The 23881-nt window shown below is 45.2% G+C and overlaps 1 protein-coding gene across 1 annotated transcript; it reads right to left on the reverse strand.

Moving 5' to 3' along the window:
• Positions 1–4059: 4059 nt before the first annotated feature.
• rrm2b (ribonucleotide reductase M2 b) lies at positions 4060–21745 on the reverse strand. Its single transcript, XM_038971993.1, has 9 exons — positions 21578–21745; positions 15338–15490; positions 14932–15048; positions 11737–11870; positions 10978–11072; positions 8899–9032; positions 8423–8527; positions 4804–4917; positions 4060–4626 (listed from the first exon to the last, which is right to left on the reverse strand). Exons 1-9 carry the CDS (start codon positions 21728–21730, stop codon positions 4474–4476), a joined length of 1158 nt encoding a protein of 385 aa, XP_038827921.1. The 5' UTR covers positions 21731–21745; the 3' UTR covers positions 4060–4473.
• Between the last annotated feature and the right edge of the window lie 2136 nt (positions 21746–23881).

Raw genomic sequence — 23881 nt, forward strand, 5'->3', positions numbered from 1 at the left:
AATAAAAAGCAAGGTCTGCTAACTTTCTTTCATTATGTTTAATTACAGCAAGCAATGAATGGCAAATGCAATTTTCGTATATACGGGTTCGCTGTATCTCCACGCAGGGTAGAACAGAGAACTGGCAGGAAGTACATAAACAGCTGTTCTTATAGCGTGATGACGTAGTTCCAACGCGTCTGTTGGCCTATCACAGTAGAGGCTGAGCGCGGTTTAAACTTTACTCAGCCTGTCCCCTTCTCTCAGATGTCCGCATCTGGTCGTTGCGTAGATTAGATCCGTCTTGTGTCTTCCCGTCGATTCTACACTCAAACAGTTCCTAATATGGTATTGTCCAGTATCCTAACCACCCTGGTTGGCCTAGAGAGATGCACCCCTCCCCTCTCCAGATTGACCACAGCTTTTATGGCCTGTGTTGGTCAGTCCTTACACACCTACACATCTGTATTGTTTGTGTGTGTGTGTAACAAAACAATATTCATCTTCAAACAATATGCTAGCAGGCTATAGTGCATAAACATAAATCCTAACACTAGGCAAGTCAGTTAAGAAAAATTATTTTTTACAATGACGGCCTACCAAAAGACCTCCTGTGGAGACGGGGGCCTGGGATTAAAATAAATAAATACAATATAAATATAGGACAAAAACACATCACAACAAGAGACACAACACTACATAAAGAGAGACCCAAGACAACAACACAGCATGGTAGCAACACAAAACAGGTTACAAACATTATTGGGCACAGTCAACAGTACAAAGGTCAAGAAGGTAGAGACAACAATACATCACGCAAAGCAGCCACAACTGTCAGTAAGAGTGTCCATGATTTGAGTCTTTGAATGAAGAGATGGAGATAAAACTGTCCCGTTTGAGTGTTTGATGCAGCTCGTTCCAGTCGCTAGCTGCAGCGAACTGAAAAGAGGAGCGACCCAGAGATGTGTGTGCTTTGGGGACCTTTAACAGAATGTGACTGGCAGAACAGGTGTTGTTTGTGGAGGATGAGGGCTGCTGTAAATATCTCAGGAGGGAGTGAGGCCTAAGAGGGTTTTATAAATAAGCATCAACTAGTGTGTCTTGCGACAGGTATACAGAGATGACCAGTTTACAGAGGAGTATAGAGTGCAGTGATGTGTCATATAAGGAGCATTGGTGGCAAATCTGATGGCTGAATGGTAAAGAACATCTAGCCGCTCGAGAGCACCCTTACCTGCCGATCTATAAATTACGTCTCTGTAATCTAGCATGGGTAGGAAGGTCATCTGAATCAGGGTTAGTTTGGCAGCTGGGGTAAAAGAGGAGCGATTACGATAGAGGAAACCAAGTCTAGATTTAACTTTAGCCTGCAGCTTTGATATGTGCTGAGAGAAGGACAGTGTACCATATAGCCATACTCCCAAGTACTTGCAGGGAGAAACTTTGTAGCGGGGCAGGGGAAAAAGAGGGAGAAGCATTGGGGATAGTCGCATTATGTGGGGTTTTATACGTTTTTTTTGACATGCTTAACTAACTATAAGTTAGTAGGGCTTCTTATGCATTAAAGTTTGAATTACTGACTCATGTGAACCTGCATTTTCCATTGTTCTCACTCTTACCAGTGCTCAGGGCCTAACCATGAGGCCACAGCCTGAAATATGTGTGTATGCAACAAATGTATCTGAGCATAAGATATGAACAGCAGTGTGAAATGTGTGTGTGTTAAAAAGGGCACTGTACTGTGTGACCGAGACTGTGCTAATCTTAGAGAGACACAGGAGGGGGGTGAATCAGGAGACTGCTGACTGTGGTGTACAATAGACAATAACAGATAAACTATACACACGAAGAACATCTGTGAGGTTCTGAGTTATGCACTATAACCCAATACTATAACACACGTGATTGAATATTAGTAACTGTATTATATGTGATTGAATATTAACAAACTGTTGGCCTGGGAGCCTGGGTGTCTGTGTGTGTGTGCTGGAAGTAACAGTTAGCCCCAGATAAGAGTGCTGGGAAGCTGTAAGCTGTAGAGAGAGAACTGCTCATTAAAGTAACTAACTTTGGCCTTCTGGATCGCCTGAGTGCACTTATTTCTCATTTGCCTGAACGAGAGCCAGTCAGCCTGAGTATGCGTGTGCCGAGACTTTTGCCAAATGCAATTCTTGAGGTGGAGTAACTCCGCAAGATCACGGACAAACAAGGGGCTAAACCCGTTCTTAATTCTCATTTTCTTTAGATGCGTGTTTGTTAACAATACCACTGAAAATGTCAAAAAAGAAGGTTCAAGCGTCTTCAACAGAGAGAATCAAGCTGATTCTATACCATTTTACACTAGAGATCCTGGTTCGAGTCCAGGCTCTGTCGCAGCCGGCCGCGCACAACTGTCCCAGCGTCGTCCGTGTTGGGGGGAGGGTTTGTTCTTGTCCCATCGCGCTCTAGCGACACCTGTGGCGGGCCGGGCGCAATGCACGCTGACACTGTCGCCAGGTGTTTCCTCCGACACATTGGTGCGGCTGGCTTCCGGGTTAAGTGGGCATTGTGTTAAGCACGGCTCTCGACCGTCACCTCTCCCGAGTCCGTACGGGAGTTGCAGCGACGGGACAAGACTAACTATCAATTGAATACAATGAAAGAGGGGGAGAAAAGGGGTAAAAAAATATATTGAAAAACACATTCAAATAAACTGTTTCAAAAGACTGGTGTTGTTTTTGGCTCTATGGCAGCTACAAAACCTTTTCAGTTTTAATCTCTGGGGAAGGTTTAGAGATTTCTTCTCTCACTGGAACTGTCCGCCAGTTAGACTGAGCCTTCTGTAGGCAGGGAAACAACAAACTGAGTAACTGTTACTGGGCCGTGTGTGTGACTTGCACAAATAACATGAGAAAACAATCTAGACATCAGGCAGGCTGACAGTGATCAGACAAGTTACTGTTAGCTAGCCAGATTATACTAAGTGATTATCTAGCCAGATCTAATTACGCAGCTCAGTTGACTACCTAATGTTAGCTAGCTAGACCAGCATATCTAGCTAGTAACGTTAGTAGGCTAAGATGAAAACGTAATTTATGATTTACATGAAATTGAAAACACGAATGAAAACATTAATGCTAATGAACATGGCTAGCTAACTAGCTGGAAACTAAGCTATCAAAACAAGGTCAGTACTTAACAATAGCAAACTAAGCTAGCTAGCGGCTAATATTAGCAAGTTAACACGCTAGCCAGCCAACAACACAAAGCTACACAGCAAAAAAAAATGCTAATGCTACGACAATTCCTATTTACAGATAGCTAAATGTGTGTACCTTTTCCTGATATATTTTTTGTCTTCTTTTGTTCCTCGTGCTTCACAATTGTATTCACTTGATCCTGGAGGGCATTGCCCCCGTCTTGAGTAACCGGAGCCCCTCGCCTTTTCCCCACCGAAGTGTCCGCCGCCGTGGAGAACAATCACCCATGACGGGTAAAGCTCAGGCGTCAGACCCAATTCCACCCCAAACTACGATCAGACATATCACGGCCCGGAGGATTACAGCTCTCTGAGACGACTGGATATTAACTTGGCTTAATCAGTTAAAGCTTGCCAGTCCGTTGCCATCTTTTCAAAACGTCAGCTAGCATGTAGCATAGCCACTGCCAGCACTACCAACGAGCTCACGCCAGGGGGAGGGCCTTAATTTGACAGTGGCAAGCTGTCTACAAAAAGAAAGCATTGATAAGTGATGGAGCTGGAAATATGTAGAAGCAGGTGGGACACAAAGGAAAATATGGTGGTGTTCCACCACGTGCAAGTTTTGCAAACACAAACACTACACATTCTTCCTAATAGTTCTAGCTATGCACCTAGAACAAATGATTATCAGAGAGAGAGAGACTGAGCAGTATTCATTTTATAAAACAAACAAAAGGCATTGATCAATAACTCCTTATGTAACAGTTTAGCTTTCTGTCCATCTCCTCGCCCCTACCTGGGCTCGAACCAGGGACCCTCTGCACACATCGACAACAGCCACGCTCGAAGCATCGTTACCCATCGCTCCACAAAAGCCGCAGCCCTTGCAGAGCAAGGGGAACAACTACTTCAAGGTCTCAGAGCGAGTGATGTCACCGATTGAAACGCTATTAGCGCGCACCACCACTAACTAGCTAGCCATTTCACATCGGTTACACTTATTAAAAACATTGCATTGGTTCACTGGTATTGTTGCTATTGTCAGTGTGAGGTCCTTGTTTAATCAAGATCAAATACAACAAATGTAAATTCAATATACAGGTCAATAGTGTAACAATGTGTGGCCTTTTTCATTTTCAAACCCACACGAGTGTCTGTACTCGGATTGATGTTATGCCACTCAGCACCTATGTGGTTATAATTCCTCCAATCAGGATTCCCCTCCAATCAGGATTCCCCTCCAATCGCATCGGAGGTTGTGGTGGAACTCCTGAAGCCTCCTCTTTTTCTTCACGTGGAACAATGTGTTTAAACTAGAAGTCTGCATCCAGGGTGAAGTCACAGTTCATGGTGTTCGACATCACTCCATACCTCTGGTACTCAGCCACACGCTTCTCAAAGAAGTTGGTTTTCCCTTCCAGTGAGATGGACTCCATGAAGTCAAAGGGGTTTTCTGTCAGATAGACCTGCGATAGAAAGCATCTGTTTTGCTCTTGCCAACTCCGTTTTGTCATTGCCAAGCCAAGCATGACATCCTATCAATCCATGAGTTGGATTGATAGGACCAACAGGCTGGCGCTATGTATACGCTACCTACACACTAAAAATATGTTGTAGAATCAAAATAATGATGAAAGACTCACCTTGGCCAATCCCAGGTCTTGGAGTAAACGGTCTGCCACAAACTCAATGTACTGCTTCATCAGCACACCATTAATCCCAATCAGATCCACAGGTAAGGCCTCGGTCAGAAACTCCTGAAAATGTGAACATGTGTGGTTATGGACACGTTCCAGATTCACGTTAATGTGTGGTTATGGACACGTTCCAGATTCACGTTAAAATGTGTCGTTATGGACACGTTCCAGATTCACGTTAAAATGTGTCGTTATGGACACGTTCCAGATTCACGTTAAAATGTGTCATTATGGACACGTTCCAGATTCACGTTAATGTGTGGTTATGGACACGTTCCAGATTCACGTTAAAATGTGTCATTATGGACACGTTCCAGATTCACGTTAATGTGTGGTTATGGACACGTTCCAGATTCACGTTAAAATGTGTCATTATGGACACGTTCCAGATTCACGTTAAAATGTGTCATTATGGACACGTTCCAGATTCCCGTTAAAATGTGTCGTTATGGACACGTTCCAGATTCACGTTAATGTGTGGTTATGGACACGTTCCAGTCACTGTAAAATGTGTCATTATGGACACGTTCCAGTCACTGTAAAATGTGTCATTATGGACACGTTCCAGTCACTGTAAAATGTGTCCTTATGGACATGTTCCAGATTCCCGTTAAAATGTGTCCTTATGGACACGTTCCAGATTCCCGTTAAAATGTGTGGTTATGGACACGTTCCAGATTCCCGTTAAAATGTGTCGTTATGGACACGTTCAGATTCACGTTAAAATGTGTCGTTATGGACACGTTCCAGATTCCCGTTAAAATGTGTGGTTATGGACACGTTCCAGATTCCCGTTAAAATGTGTCGTTATGGACACGTTCCAGATTCCCGTTAAAATGTGTGGTTATGGACACGTTCCAGATTCACGTTAAAATGTGTCGTTATGGACACGTTCAGATTCACGTTAAAATGTGTCGTTATGGACACGTTCTAGATCATTGTTAGATAGTAATTGTATCTGTATGATAAAAGTTCTATGAACCAAACCTCACTGTTTTTAATGGATTTACAATTAAGTATATTTTTATAATGTGGAGAGTAGGGCTGTGGCGGTCACCAAATTTTGTCAACCGGTGATTGTCAAGCAAATATCTGCCGGTCTCACGGTAATTGACCGTTAATTAACAAACACATTCAGCATCTCCTGGCTTCCACACAGCCTACAAGCCACTGATGAAGACCGTTTGAAACATTTACAGTTTAAAAAGTAATAAATCCATGTAATATAGTCTACACCTTCACAATAAATCCATTATTTATTTTAGACAGGTCTAAAAAAACATGATATGAGGAAAATGTAATCTATTTCAGAAGAACAGAATAGTATAATCAGAATTGTCTTTACGTTATAGCCTGATCTGGCTGTGGGCTAGACGAGTTCATTTAGCAGACAAGATTAGCTTAGAATTCGGTGTCATTATTTTATAGTATGTAGAATACATTTGAACCAAGCTGATTAAAATAGGAAAGACATTTTCTCCAAACGATTTGAGGGAGTGTGCACATGCGGCTTTTCTGTGTTGAGAGGTTAACAAAGAAACAGGTCCTCCTATATGCTTCATTTAGAGTTATGAATGTAACTTTAGTTGTTCCACAAACGTTGAGCTATATGTTTAATACATTGTACGGTTGCATGTTGCGACTCTAATGATGATTTGAATAAAGTCACTTAAAAAAAGGCATGAGCTCTACTTTGTATTTTTGCGCAGGCTGTACACACTACATCAGTCACTCGTTCACAATTTGACAAGCACTTGACAATGCATAGAATTTCCCGGCGGCATCCCCTTTGAGTGGCCGTAATGCACCCTAAACAAATCCATGCCTTTTGCGGCCAGTGTGCCCTTCTTCCAGACTGCTGCGCGCTCCATCACATGGTCGGGTCTTTCTCACAGGCTACAAGTGAAGACAGACACATTGGGGACGCAACTGCACTATTTTCTACATTGTAGAATAATAATGAAGACATCAAAACTATGAAATAACACATATGGAATCATGTAGTAACCAAAAAAGTGTATATTTTATATTTGAGATTGTTTAAAGTAGCCACCCTTTGCCTTGATGACAGCTTTGCACACTCTTGGCATTCTACACTTTTTTGGTTACTACATGATTCCATATGTGTTATTTCATAGTTTTGATGTATTCACTGTTATTCTACAACATAGAACATAGTACAAATAAAGCAAAACCTTTGAATGAGTAGATGTCCAAACTTTTGACTGGTACGGTACTTTGTCAGCCAAAATGATGAGTAGGCCTAACGAACAGCAAAAGCACTAGCCTATGTCAATCCACTATCCCCCATAGTACAAAAGTTGATCTATTCTGTGCGAGAAATAAATATTCCAAATAGTCTGGGACAGTTGTGGGATACAATAGATCCCAAGTTAATACAACCACTAGCATCAAAAATTATTATTATTAATTTTTTTAACGCAATGTGGCTGATGCAACAGATCAGAACATTTAGCATAAAATGACTATTTCTTCACATTATAAGCGCAGCAATTCACACATGTCAGTAGGCTTATAAGTGTGAATGTTCCATTAGTGACCGCAAATGCAATTACTCATGTAATGTTTTTATTATAAAGGTTCATTTTTAATGGTGAAATTTATCTTCCCCAAACTTGAAACTCACACGCTGCTTATGAATGCCAGTTAGGCTCTACACCCCTTATAAAGCGGATTAATGTGCTTAATTTTAAGAAGTTATTTGGCCACTGTAGTTGTGATACAAACCTTATTAAAAAAAAACAATAGGCCTATGGGCTAGGCTACACAAGGTGTACAACTATGATTAGAATATCATTTTTTTTATTGTTTCTTATGCTGGGCATCATACACACGTGATAATATATCATTCACAAGTGATAGGCGAATATTGTCACCCATCAGACAATTGCTGATTTACTCTGGTCTTTAAATATACTAAATATTTGTGTGAAATTTGTTTTGATTTAGAATGTACCATATGCACCTGTATCAAAATGGGCAGCGGGAAAAATATCATCTATGCACTTCAAAATCAAATTTACTGGTCACATATTTAGCAGATGTTATTATGAGTGTAATGAAATGCTTGTAAATAGCGAATGGAGAACGCTTTTCCCATCAGGTAAGCTATACTCCTGTTGCAAAGACAAACAATGTGCTTAATATTAGGAAAGTTGAGAAATAAATATAGTAGGCCTAGTCTATAGAAGTCTGATGGGATCCTCCTCTTTTTAATAGAGGCCATCACTCTGTTCTCACGCAATTCCATAGCCTATTGAAATGTTGCACAACATGAGCTCATAAGCTCTCGTGGAGTGTTTGATTAGATTAGCATTGATGTCAAAGTGACAATAGAGTGCTGAGTACCAGGCTGTTAGTAAGTTTGGTAGACTACTAACGACCATCCGCAGCATCAGAGCTTAGAGAAGCCTATTCACCTAAACGGTCACGTGGAATTTGACTGCCTTCATGACTCTGGTGTGGAGGTAATACGGTCAACAGCACTAGGCGAGAGTCATGCATCTACTTCTGATGTTAGACAGTATTCATTTCACGGACTCACCTGCTCAATGCTGACAGCTTTGGTGATAATGTCCTTTACCCTGTCCTCTGACGGTTTCTTCACTATGTAGCTGTACAACAGACAGGCAAAGTTACAGTGCAGGCCCTGAAGATACAAACATACATTAAAAGATCAATACCCTATAGTGACAGTTATATTGGCAGGGAGGTCAATACATTTTAGCTGTTGCTACTTTTCCAATCAAATAACAGCAAAATGTTGAGACTTCACTGGAAAATGTTCATGCTGCATCAAGATGTAGCTTAGATGTCCTTTGAAAAGAGACTAAAACTGGACTGTTCAATCCCAGTCCAAGAGGGCCCAAACACTTCTGGTTTATGTTTACTACCTGCTAGTTAATTAACCTCACCTGGTGTCCCAGGTGTAAATTACTTCCTGATTAGAGGGGAACAACTAGAAAGAGCCAGTGGAACTGGTTTGGAGGTTCAGAGTTGTAGGGACACAGAGCATCTAACCTCGTCTCTGCTGATGAGCTCGTTGGAGTAGGTGAGCCCAGGCATCAGGCCTCTCTTCTTCAACCAATAAACAGCAGCAAACGACCCAGAGAAGAAGATGCCCTCCACTGCAGCGAACGCTACGATCCGCTCCCCTGTGGAGGAATACCAACATGGAAGAATGGTTTCATTTAAATAAAGGTAGCATTAAAAAATGGTATCAATAGCAGCGAAGGCTGAATTATTAAACATGAAGAATGAACGCACACAATAACTATCCAACGACACATGAGAAACATTTCCATGTCCTAGCCATGCATTGTCCAGGGTGGACACTGTTACTATAGCAACGAGGATCATTTCGTAGCCATGCATTGTCCAGGGTCAACACTGTTACTATAGCAATGAGGATCATTTCCCAGCCATGCATTGTCCAGGATGAACACTGTTACTATAGCAATGAGGATCATTTCCCAGCCATGCATTGTCCAGGGTGGACACTGTTACTATAGCAATGAGGATCATTTCGTAGCCATGCATTGTCCAGGGTCAACACTGTTACTATAGCAATGAGGATCATTTCCCAGCCATGCATTGTCCAGGGTCAACACTGTTACTATAGCAATGAGGATCATTTCCCAGCCATGCATTGTCCAGGGTCAACACTGTTACTATAGCAATGAGGATCATTTCCCAGCCATGCATTGTCCAGGGTCAACACTGTTACTATAGCAATGAGGATCATTTCCCAGCCATGCATTGTCCAGGGTGGACACTGTTACTATAGCAATGAGGATCATTTCCCAGCCATGCATTGTCCAGGGTCAACACTGTTACTATAGCAATGAGGATCATTTCCCAGCCATGCATTGTCCAGGGTCAACACTGTTACTATAGCAATGAGGATCATTTCCCAGCCATGCATTGTCCAGGGTCAACACTGTTACTATAGCAATGAGGATCATTTCCCAGCCATGCATTGTCCAGGGTCAACACTGTTACTATAGCAATGAGGATCATTTCCCAGCCATGCATTGTCCAGGGTGGACACTGTTACTATAGCAATGAGGATCATTTCGTAGCCATGCATTGTCCAGGGTCAACACTGTTACTATAGCAATGAGGATCATTTCCCAGCCATGCATTGTCCAGGGTCAACACTGTTACTATAGCAATGAGGATCATTTCGTAGCCATGCATTGTCCAGGGTCAACACTGTTACTATAGCAATGAGGATCATTTCCCAGCCATGCATTGTCCAGGGTCAACACTGTTACTATAGCAATGAGGATCATTTCGTAGCCATGCATTGTCCAGGGTCAACACTGTTACTATAGCAATGAGGATCATTTCGTAGCCATGCATTGTCCAGGGTCAACACTGTTACTATAGCAATGAGGATCATTTCCCAGCCATGCATTGTCCAGGGTCAACACTGTTACTATAGCAATGAGGATCATTTCGTAGCCATGCATTGTCCAGGGTCAACACTGTTACTATAGCAATGAGGATCATTTCGTAGCCATGCATTGTCCAGGATGAACACTGTTACTATAGCAATGAGGATCATTTCGTAGCCATGCATTGTCCAGGGTCAACACTGTTACTATAGCAATGAGGATCATTTCCTAGCCATGCATTGTCCAGGGTGGACACTGTTACTATAGCAATGAGGATCATTTCCCAGCCATGCATTGTCCAGGGTCAACACTGTTACTATAGCAATGAGGATCATTTCCCAGCCATGCATTGTCCAGGGTGGACACTGTTACTATAGCAATGAGGATCATTTCGTAGCCATGCATTGTCCAGGGTCAACACTGTTACTATAGCAATGAGGATCATTTCCCAGCCATGCATTGTCCAGGGTCAACACTGTTACTATAGCAATGAGGATCATTTCCCAGCCATGCATTGTCCAGGGTCAACACTGTTACTATAGCAATGAGGATCATTTCCTAGCCATGCATTGTCCAGGGTGGACACTGTTACTATAGCAATGAGGATCATTTCCTAGCCATGCATTGTCCAGGGTCAACACTGTTACTATAGTAATGTAGATGTTACAGCTGTGAGACTGTTCCTTTTTCAAGAACTCACCAAAGGTGGATTTGGTGTCAGAGATCCACTGGATGGCCCATTCTGCTTTCCTTCTCACACACGGCATAGTCTGGATGGCATTGAACAAATGCTCCCTGTACAGACAAGGGAAACGGAGAACAGGTTGAGAACATTCTGCCTGCAGATCAAAACATGTACCAACCAAACCCTCATCAAAGTCTAGTATCATCTTTTCACCACAATGATCTCAACTGACAAAATGAGCTCCATATACCACCTGGTGAGATATCAGGGCCTGTGTTCATAATGCATATCACAGGAGGAGTGCTGATCTAGGATCAGTGTTGCCTTTTGGATCATAATGAATACGGTTACATGGACAGGGAAGACCTGATCCTAGATCACTACTCCCTACTCTGAGATGCTTCATGATGCGGGCCTAGGATGCATTCCACACGTCACGTACCTCTCCTCAGAGTCCCTGATGTAAGTGTTGATCAGCCTGCCATACATCTCATTAGACTATAGTAACGTACCTCTCCTCAGAGTCCCTGATGTTGATCAGCCTGCCATACATCTCATTAGACTATAGTAACGTACCTCTCCTCAGAGTCCCTGATGTAAGTGTTGATCAGCCTGCCATACATCTCATTAGACTATAGTAACGTACCTCTCCTCAGAGTCCCTGATGTTGATCAGCCTGCCATACATCTCATTAGACTATAGTAACGTACCTCTCCTCAGAGTCCCTGATGTTGATCAGCCTGCCATACATCTCATTAGACTATAGTAACGTACCTCTCCTCAGAGTCCCTGATGTAAGTGTTGATCAGCATGCCGTACATCTCAGAGTGGACGTTCTCTATGAGGATCTGGAACCCATAGAAGGATCGGGCCTCTGGAAGCTGCACTTCTTGACTAAACCTCTGGACCTGAGGGATGGATAACATCGTGTCGGCAGTGTAGCCTAGTGGTTAGAGCGTTGGACTAGTAACCAAAAGGTTGCAAGATCAAATCCCCGAGCTGACAAGGTAAACATCTGTCGTCCTGCCCCTGAACAAGGCAGTTAACCCACCGTCATTGTAAATAAGAATTTGTTCTTAACTGACTTGCCTAGTTAAATAAAAGGTAAACAAAAAAAACAAAAAAATGGATATTTCTATATTAAGGCTGGGGTGAGAATACAGTATAATACGGTGCTACTGTAGAGCTACAAAAACAAAAAGCCAGCTCAGTGGATAATCTCCATCTAACACCCTACAGACCAGGGTCCCTAACACCCTACAGACCAGGGTCCCTAACACCCTACAGACCAGGGTCCCTAACACCCTACAGACCAGGGTCCCTAACACCCTACAGACCAGGGTCCCTAACACCCTACAGACCAGGGTTTATAACACCCTACAGACCAGGGTTTATAACACCCTACAGACCAGGGTCCCTAACACCCTACAGACCAGGGTCCCTAACGCCCTACAGACCAGGGTTTATAACACCCTACAGACCAGGGTTTATAACACCCTACAGACCAGGGTCCCTAACGCCCTACAGACCAGGGTCCCTAACGCCCTACAGACCAGGGTCCCTATAGACCAGGGTCCCTAACACCCTACAGACCAGGGTCTCTAAAGACCAGGGTCCCTAACACCCTACAGACCAGGGTCTCTACAGACCAGGGTTTATAACACCCTACAGACCAGGGTCCCTAACACCCTACAGACCAGGGTTTATAACACCCTACAGACCAGGGTCCCTAACGCCCTACAGACCAGGGTTTATAACACCCTACAGACCAGGGTCCCTAACACCCTACAGACCAGGGTCCCTAACACCCTACAGACCAGGGTCCCTACAGACCAGGGTCCCTAACACCCTACAGACCAGGGTCTCTACAGACCAGGGTCCCTAACACCCTACAGACCAGGGTCCCTAACGTCCTACAGACCAGGGTCCCTAACACCCTACAGACCAGGGTCCCTAACACCCTACAGACCAGGGTCCCTAACGCCCTACAGACCAGGGTTTATAACACCCTACAGACCAGGGTCCCTACAGACCAGGGTTTATAACACCCTACAGACCAGGGTCCCTACAGACCAGGGGCCCTACAGACCAGGGTCCCTAACACCCTACAGACCAGGGTCCCTAACACCCTACAGACCAGGGTCCCTAACACCCTACAGACCAGGGTCCCTAACACCCTACAGACCAGGGTCCCTAACACCCTACAGACCAGGGTCCCTACAGACCAGGGTCCCTAACACCCTACAGACCAGGGTTTATAACGCCCTACAGACCAGGGTCCCTAACGCCCTACAGACCAGGGTCCCTAACACCCTGCAGACCAGGGTCCCTAACACCCTGCAGACCAGGGTCCCTAACACCCTGCAGACCAGGGTCCCTAACACCCTGCAGACCAGGGTCCCTAACGCCCTACCTACCAGGGTCCCTAACGCCCTACAGACCAGGGTCCCTAACGCCCTACAGACCAGGGTCCCTAACGCCCTACAGACCAGGGTCCCTAACGCCCTACAGACCAGGGTCCCTAACGCCCTACAGACCAGGGTCCCTAACACCCTACAGACCAGGGTCCCTAACACCCTACAGACCAGGGTCCCTAACACCCTACAGACCAGGGTCCCTAACACCCTACAGACCAGGGTCCCTAACACCCTACAGACCAGGGTCCCTAACACCCTACAGACCAGGGTCCCTAACACCCTACAGACCAGGGTCCCTAACACCCTACAGACCAGGGTCCCTAACACCCTACAGACCAGGGTCCCTAACACCCTACAGACCAGGGTCCCTAACACCCTACAGACCAGGGTCCCTAACACCCTACAGACCAGGGTCCCTAACGCCCTACAGACCAGGGTCCCTAACGCCCTACAGACCAGGGTCCCTAACACCCTACAGACCAGGGTCCCTAACACCCTACAGACCAGGGTCTATAACACCCTACAGACCAGGGTCTATAACACCCTACAGACCAGGGTCCCTAACGCCCTACAGACCAGGGTCCCTACAGACCAGGGTTTATAACACCCTACAGACCAGGGTCTCTACAGACCAGGGTCCCTACAGACCAGGGTTTATAACACCCTACAGACCAGGGTCCCTAACGCCCTACAGACCAGGGTCCCTAACGCCCTACAGACCAGGGTCCCTACAGACCAGGGTTTATAACGCCCTACAGACCAGGGTCCCTAACGCCCTACAGACCAGGGTCCCTAACGCCCTACAGACCAGGGTCCCTACAGACCAGGGTTTATAACGCCCTACAGACCAGGGTCCCTAACGCCCTACAGACCAGGGTCCCTAACACCCTACAGACCAGGGTCCCTAACACCCTACAGACCAGGGTCCCTAACACCCTACAGACCAGGGTCCCTAACACCCTACAGACCAGGGTCCCTAACACCCTACAGACCAGGGTCCCTAACACCCTACAGACCAGGGTCCCTAACGCCCTACAGACCAGGGTCCCTAACGCCCTACAGACCAGGGTCCCTAACGCCCTACAGACCAGGGTCCCTAACGCCCTACAGACCAGGGTCCCTACAGACCAGGGTTTATAACGCCCTACAGACCAGGGTCCCTAACACCCTACAGACCAGGGTCCCTAACACCCTACAGACCAGGGTCCCTACAGACCAGGGTCCCTAACACCCTACAGACCAGGGTCCCTAACACCCTACAGACCAGGGTCCCTAACACCCTACAGACCAGGGTCCCTAACACCCTACAGACCAGGGTCCCTAACACCCTACAGACCAGGGTCCCTAACACCCTACAGACCAGGGTCCCTAACACCCTACAGACCAGGGTCGCTAACACCCTACAGACCAGGGTCCCTAACACCCTACAGACCAGGGTCCCTAACACCCTACAGACCAGGGTCGCTAACACCCTACAGACCAGGGTCTATAACACCCTACAGACCCTTTTATTTGGCTTCAGAGGAGGAGAGGAGGAAGAAGAGGGACTCACAAGGTTCTCGGTGACGATGCCGTCGCTGGCAGCGAAGAAAGCTAAGATGTGAGAGATGAAGTGTTTCTCATCAGGCTTCAAGTTGTCCCAGTGTGCCAGGTCCTTAGATAGATCCACCTGCAGCACAGACGGTTACAGACAGTTCAACCACACATCAACCACACATCAACCCCCTACATTAAACCGTGCTTTGTTTTTTAAGTGAGACTTTGTGTTGTATGTAGCATATTGCCTCGCTCTCCTGACATTAGGCTTTACAAACCACACATCAATCTAGCAAGCAACAGCCTTCACTCAGTTTTCACACATTCAAAATGAGGGAGTATTGTTTCATGTATTCTGAGGACTGCCTTACTCCTTTTCAGGGAATAGGCAGCATTTGGAATTCAAGTTAATTAGCCCCCACCTCTTCCACTGTCCAGAAGGAGGCCTGGGCCTGTTTGTACATCCTCCAGATGTCAGGGTACTGGATTGGAAAGATGACAAAACGCCTGGGGTTGTCTCTGAGTAAGGGCTCATCCTCTGTGCTGTGCTGCTGGTCTGCGTCTTTATGGCTGTTCTGTATGAAACAAGACCACAGCTTCTTCATCTTACAGCATACAGTCACCTAAACATCAACTGAAATATATTTGATTACGTTTTAGGATGGTAGGCGTATCTGAGATACAGATGGCAAACAAATGCGCCTTCAATTGTGTTACCACTGGTTGGAGAATATTGATCAGTACGTAGTCGTTGAAACAGCTGATCTAGCCAGTGGTGGAGGTCTATGTTTTTAGGTGAGGTAGTGCAACAAAAAAAAACAACGTAAATGACATCATTTCCTCAAAGTTTGTACCGACAGACGTAGCCAATTGAATAGCCCATCACTGTAGAATATGCATAGAAAAATGCGTCCTCCAATTACAACGTCTACCTATGCCCACACACAGGCTATTGTCTAAACCCTAGTTAAATAAAGGTTAAAGAAAATAAAGAAACATTTATATTTTGAATACCCTCAAACACCAATTTAGGCATACGTATTTTAAAAACCGGTCATCATCACTGTCAATGGGGAATGGTCATTCTCCACGTGTCGCTCTACACCGGTCATTCTCCACGTGTCGCTCTGCACCAGTCATTCTCCACGTGTCGCTCTACACCAGTCGTTCTCCACGTGTCGCTCTACACCAGTCATTCTCCACGTGTCGCTCTACACCAGTCATTCTCCACGTGTCGCTCTACACCAGTCATTCTCCACGTGTCGCTCTACACCAGTCATTCTCCACGTGTCGCTCTACACCAGTCATTCTCCACGTGTCGCTCTACACCGGTCATTCTCCACGTGTCGCTCTATACCGGTCATTCTCCACGTGTCGCTCTATACCGGTCATTCTCCACGTGTCGCTCTGCACCAGTCATTCTCCACGTGTCGCTCTACACCAGTCATTCTCCACGTGTCGCTCTACACCGGTCATTCTCCACGTGTCGCTCTGTACCAGTCATTCTCCACGTGTCGCTCTGCACCAGTCATTCTCCACGTGTCGCTCTACACCAGTCATTCTCCACGTGTCGCTCTACACCAGTCATTCTCCACGTGTCGCTCTACACCAGTCATTCTCCACGTGTCGCTCTATACAAGTCATTCTCCACGTGGTGCTCTGCACCAGTCATTCTCCACGTGTCGCTCTACACCAGTCATTCTCCACGTGTCGCTCTACACCAGTCATTCTCCACGTGTCGCTCTGCACCAGTCATTCTCCACGTGTCGCTCTGTACCAGTCATTCTCCACGTGTCGCTCTGTACCAGTCATTCTCCACGTGTCGCTCTACACCGGTCATTCTCCACGTGTCGCTCTGCACCAGTCATTCTCCACGTGTCGCTCTACACCAGTCATTCTCCACGTGTCGCTCTACACCAGTCATTCTCCACGTGTCGCTCTGCACCGGTCATTCTCCACGTGTCGCTCTACACCAGTCATTCTCCACGTGTCGCTCTGTACCGGTCATTCTCCACGTGTCGCTCTGTACCGGTCATTCTCCACGTGTCGCTCTGTACCGGTCATTCTCCACGTGTCGCTCTGTACCGGTCATTCTCCACGTGTCGCTCTGTACCGGTCATTCTCCACGTGTCGCTCTGTACCGGTCATTCTCCACGTGTCGCTCTACACCAGTCATTCTCCACGTGTCGCTCTACACCAGTCATTCTCCACGTGTCGCTCTACACCAGTCATTCTCCACGTGTCGCTCTACACCAGTCATTCTCCACGTGTCGCTCTATACCAGTCATTCTCCACGTGTCGCTCTACACCAGTCATTCTCCACGTGTCGCTCTACACCAGTCATTCTCCACGTGTCGCTCTATACCAGTCATTCTCCACGTGTCGCTCTACACCAGTCATTCTCCACGTGTCGCTCTATACCAGTCATTCTCCACGTGTCGCTCTACACCAGTCATTCTCCACGTGTCGCTCTATACCAGTCATTCTCCACGTGTCGCTCTACACCGGTCATTCTCCACGTGTCGCTCTGTACCAGTCATTCTCCACGTGTCGCTCTGCACCAGTCATTCTCCACGTGTCGCTCTACACCAGTCATTCTCCACGTGTCGCTCTACACCAGTCATTCTCCACGTGTCGCTCTACACCAGTCATTCTCCACGTGTCGCTCTATACAAGTCATTCTCCACGTGGTGCTCTGCACCAGTCATTCTCCACGTGTCGCTCTACACCAGTCATTCTCCACGTGTCGCTCTGCACCAGTCATTCTCCACGTGTCGCTCTGTACCAGTCATTCTCCACGTGTCGCTCTGTACCAGTCATTCTCCACGTGTCGCTCTACACCGGTCATTCTCCACGTGTCGCTCTGCACCAGTCATTCTCCACGTGTCGCTCTACACCAGTCATTCTCCACGTGTCGCTCTACACCAGTCATTCTCCACGTGTCGCTCTGCACCGGTCATTCTCCACGTGTCGCTCTACACCAGTCATTCTCCACGTGTCGCTCTGTACCGGTCATTCTCCACGTGTCGCTCTGTACCGGTCATTCTCCACGTGTCGCTCTGTACCGGTCATTCTCCACGTGTCGCTCTGTACCGGTCATTCTCCACGTGTCGCTCTGTACCGGTCATTCTCCACGTGTCGCTCTACACCAGTCATTCTCCACGTGTCGCTCTACACCAGTCATTCTCCACGTGTCGCTCTACACCAGTCATTCTCCACGTGTCGCTCTACACCAGTCATTCTCCACGTGTCGCTCTATACCAGTCATTCTCCACGTGTCGCCCTACACCAGTCATTCTCCACGTGTCGCTCTACACCAGTCATTCTCCACGTGTCGCTCTATACCAGTCATTCTCCACGTGTCGCTCTACACCAGTCATTCTCCACGTGTCGCTCTATACCAGTCATTCTCCACGTGTCGCTCTACACCGGTCATTCTCCACGTGTCGCTCTATACCAGTCATTCTCCACGTGTCGCTCTACACCAGTCATTCTCCACGTGGTGCTCTATACCGGTCATTCTCCACGTGTCGCTCTACACCGGTCATTCTCCACGTGTCGCTCTATACCGGTCATTCTCCACGTGTCGCTCTGTACCGGTCATTCTCCACGTGTCGCTCTGTACCGGTCATTCTCCACGTGTCGCTCTGCACCAGTCATTCTCCACGTGGTGCTCTATACCAGTCATTTGATCTCAATTATTTTAATGGGAATTTAGATATTCTTGTATTGCTGTTTGATGAGTGAATTAACGCAGATGGTGTTAAACTAAAAGCCTTTCTGTATTTTGTTTCAATCAAAGTCTATATCCTGTCTAGTGGTGAGCGCTGTTGAGTTCTGCCGCATTATACATTTTTACTATTCGGCTTCAGCTAACCATTTTAAAATCTCATTTGAAATGAGGTGTTCGGTGTAACAGTAAGGTTACAGGCTATGCTATTATATTAGGTTCTCTTATGCTAAATGAAAATGAATCAGTGTGAGAAGGGATCATCTTCTATGTGTAATAATAAGTGATGAGTAGGACTATTAGGCAGAACTTGGTTATTTGAAGCGAAAGATGCTGAAAGGACAGCCCCAGGATCAAGCAATGATGTTATTTAAAGAAGCTGAACCAACTTCTGGTGCTGAAGGATAGCTGAAGGATAGCTGAAGGATAGCTGAAGGATAGCTGAATGATAGCTCTGCCATTCGGCCAGTTCAGGAACAAACAACAATAGTTTAGAGTAGTCTATACTCCAATAGGCCTACGACTACGTGTATACTGTGGCTATACTCCAATAGGCCTACGACTACGTGTATACTGTGGCTATAGACTAATAGGCCTACGACTATGTGTATACTGTGGCTATACTCTAATAGGCCTACGACTACGTGGTATACTGTGGCTATAGACTAATAGGCCTACGACTACGTGTATACTGTGGCTATACTCTAATAGGCCTACGACTACGTGTATACTGTGGCTATAGACTAATAGGCCTACGACTACGTGTATACTGTGGCTATAGACTAATAGGCCTACGACTACGTGTATACTGTGGCTATAGACTAATAGGCCTACGACTACGTGGTATACTGTGGCTATAGACTAATAGGCCTACGACTACGTGGTATACTGTGGCTATAGACTAATAGGCCTACGACTACGTGGTATACTGTGGCTATAGACTAATAGGCCTACGACTACGTGTATACTGTGGCTATACTCTAATAGGCCTACGACTACGTGGTATACTGTGGCTATAGACTAATAGACCTACGACTACGTGGTATACTGTGGCTATAGACTAATAGGCCTACGACTACGTGTATACTGTGGCTATAGACTAATAGGCCTACGACTACGTGTATACTGTGGCTATACTCTAATAGGCCTACGACTAGGTGGTATACTGTGGCTATAGACTAATAGGCCTACGACTACGTGTATACTGTGGCTATAGACTAATAGGCCTACGACTACGTGGTATACTGTGGCTATAGACTAATAGGCCTACGACTACGTGTATACTGTGGCTATACTCTAATAGGCCTACGACTACGTGGTATACTGTGGCTATACTCTAATAGGCCTACGACTATGAGGTATACTGTGGCTATAGACTAATAGGCCTACGACTATGTGGTATACTGTGGCTATAGACTAATAGGCCTACGACTACGTGGTATACTGTGACTATTTGTAGGCTATAGACTAATGTAAATACAGTACCAGTCAAAAGTAGAACACCTACTCATTCAAGGGTTTTTCTTTATTTTTACTATTTTCTACATTGTAGAATAAAGTGAATACATTAAAACTATGAAATAACACATATGGAATCATGTAGTAACCAAAAAAGTGTTAAACAAATCAAAATATATTATATTCATTAACTCAGTGATATATCCCTTTTTTTTTTTTTTTTTTTTTTTTACATTGTTTGCAAACTTATGTGACACGTATTAATGACAAAATAACATGCAAAGCAGGTGTGGCCGATGTGAAATGGCTAGCTAGTTAGCGGTGGTGCGCGCTAATAGTGTTTCAATCGGTGACGTCACTCGCTCTGAGACCTTGAAGTAGTTGTTCCCCGCCGCGGCTTTTGTGGCGCGTTGGGTAACGATGCTTCGTGAGTGACTGTGGTTGATGTGTGCAGAGGGTCCCTGGTTCGAGCCCAGGTTGGGGGAGGAGAGGGACGGAAGCTATACTGTTACACAGGCAAGCCTTTTTTTGCAAAAAACGTGGTGCTCAGAACAGGTGGGGCTGTTCACCTGCCCTGAATGACTAGTCGCCACTGGTCCTAGGCAAAATGGTGTCGCCTTCACCAAGTGGTCACATAATTCTGGGTTACACTGCACAAGAGGGGTCTGTGGAGGTTTATGGACATCCTCAAGGCAGACACACAAATGTTTTTCCAACGGTCTGATTGGCCGAAGTAGTCAGGACCGACCTCTGCAGTGCACACAACCTAATAGTTCGTCATTCTCGCCACTGCCAGAGAGAAGACCGTGACGAAACCACCATTTATTTACCTACCTCTAGGCTGCTATACATATTTGGTTTGACATTCTAGTTTCATATAATTGTAGTGGTAATTAAATAACATTTATTTAGAATGTATCTGAATTAATTTTCCAGAAATAGTTTGACCAGCTCCATGTATTCTCGAGTCAAATAGAAAATAGTGAGGGTACGCCGCTCCACCGCGCTCCGGCAGCAACCCCATACACCATGTTTTGTTTCATAACGTCGGTGAAAACACACGGACGACAATGCAGTTCTTAGATAAAATAGCAGCAACATTATATTTGACATCAATAAATAAGTTGTCTGCTATTATAAATTACATCTTGGTAACATGCTCTGTGATCGCAGTCTTTCTCGACCACATTTACATTTAGATCAACAATCAACGCAGCAATATTGCAGCAATGTGTCACGGTCGTTCGCCAAGGTGCCTCCCTGAATACTGCTTAAGGTTTTGATTGTTCCATACTGTTTAGCGGACTAAACTACATACATCTCAGCTCTCAGTTGTTGCAGTTGTAGCGGTGTTTGTTTTTAAGGTTGCACAAGCTCACACACTAAGCTATTTAAAGTGGCATAGTAATAACGTTACAACTATACACAATGAAGAAGAAAAATAAGCATTTCGACAGGTTTACATTGTTGTTACCTGGTAATCCTTGGACTCTGTGAGTACATTCGTTAGATTTGAGCAGTCCATTTCGTGAACAACCAACACTAAAGCAGCGAAGTCGCTCCTGCTAGTGTTCACCGTGTTGTGTTTGGTCTGGTCACAGCGTTTCTCAACCCAGAGGCGTAACATCGCGAGAAGTGCCGGGATCAGACCAGGCCGGGGTTTAGGGTTCCACAAGTCAGTGAGAAACGTTACATGTTTTTCTTTAGATCTACATTTTCTCCAAATCTAAACGCACAACCTAGATTTGAGTCAATGTCTTAAGTAGTTGAACATGTTACTACTCCAACCCCGTGAAAATGACAAACTGACACGTTTTCATTTTCGTAAAAAACAACTTTATATCGAAAGAGTGCCTTTGATTTAACGCTCCTTTCGACCAAGATAATAGAGGAAGAGATAAGAATCCCAGCAAGAAATGAATGGCGTAACTCTGCCGGCAGACGTCGACCAATCGCGTTCCCGTTGTCATGCTGCATCAAACGGCTGCTAAACTAATCGTTAAGCAATACCTTCTAAACGTCAAGATATTGTAATTTATTTTACCTTTATTTAACTAGGCAAGTCAGTTAAGAACAAATTCTTATTTTCAATGACGGCCAAGGAATAGTGGGTTAACTGCCTTGTTCAGGGGCAGAACGACAGATTTTTACCTTGTCAGCTTGGGGATTTAAACTTGCAACCTTTCGGTTACTGGCCTTGCCGCCCCATGAATAAAACAATGCAGGGAGCAGGTGTCGAACCTCGATCTTTTAGCCCGAAGCCCAGGGTCGTTACACTATGTTACCACGTTCACTTGCTAGTCAGAAATAGGTAACTCTGAAATATTCGACTTGATAATTGGTTGTAGTTACAAACATGCCGTTTTCAACCATTTAGCAAGTCAGAGTTACTTAGTTCCGACTAGCATGTGAATGCCGCATGAATCGAGAAACCTCTATTTTCCTCGATAGTATGCAATGACACTATTTCAAAACAATACGATACAGAGAACATGTTAATTATCTCGGAAAATAAGTGTAATGTTGTTACTTCTTGTTCACGTAATTCATGCTAATGTTGGGTTTTTGAGCTAGAATTCACTCTAATTCATTCCTTGAAGGAGTGATCTCCTTGTCCCAGAATCGTCAAGCATGCACCGCGCGGCCCATTGACGACGCATGGGCAACGCACACAACGGGCGTAAAAATGCCAATGAAGTTTACCATCTCCTCAAAATAATCTCTACATTAGACCCGATGACGTGTTTCTGCGCATGCGTTTAGCTAGCCAACGTCACCAGAGGTCGGTCGGCGTCTTAATTCCCCGTGCACCTTATTTGCGGCAGTATTATGTAATGACAATGCAAGTTGCTCCCTCTCCGGAGCTCAACATTTGTTTTAATATCCTTTTCTGATTGACTGAAAATTGATATCGAAAATGTACTACACAGTAAGGATTGGACTCTTTAATCTTTCCTGCAAATAGGCCTACCTATGAGAACTATATACCTAAACTAGATAACTATAGGCCTGCCTACCCATGATAACTATAGGTCTACCCATGATAACTATAGGCCTACCCATGAAAACTATAGGCCTACCCATGATAACTATAAGTCTACCCATGATAACTATAAGTCTACCCATGATAACTATAGGTCTACCCATGATAACTATAGGTCTACCCATGATAACTATAGGCCTACCCATGATAACTATAAGTCTATCCATGATAACTATAGGTCTACCCATGATAACTATAGGTCTACCCATGATAACTATAGGCCTAACCATGATAACTATAGGTCTATCCATGATAACTATAGGCCTACCCATGATAACTATAGGGCTATCCATGATAACTATAGGCTTACCCATGATAACTATAGGTCTACCCATGATAACTATAGGCCTACCTATGAGAACTATATACCTAAACTAGATAACTATAGGCCTACCCATGATAACTATAGGCCTACCCATGATAACTATAGGCTTACTCATGATAACTATAGGCCTACCCATGACAACTATAGGCTTACTCATGATAACAATAGGCCTACCCATGAAAACTATAGGTCTACCCATGATACCTGTAGGCCTACCCATGATACCTGTAGGCCTATCCATGATAACTATAGGCCTGTCTACCCATGATAACTATAGGTCTACCCATGATAACTATAGGCCTACCCATGATAACTATAGGCTTACCCATGATAACTATAGGCTTACCCATGATAACTATAGGCCTACCCATGAAAACTATAGGCCTACCCATGATAACTATAGGCCTACC

The sequence above is a fragment of the Salvelinus namaycush genome, chromosome 32, assembly GCF_016432855.1.
Source record: "Salvelinus namaycush isolate Seneca chromosome 32, SaNama_1.0, whole genome shotgun sequence".
Lineage (NCBI taxonomy): Eukaryota > Metazoa > Chordata > Actinopteri > Salmoniformes > Salmonidae > Salvelinus > Salvelinus namaycush.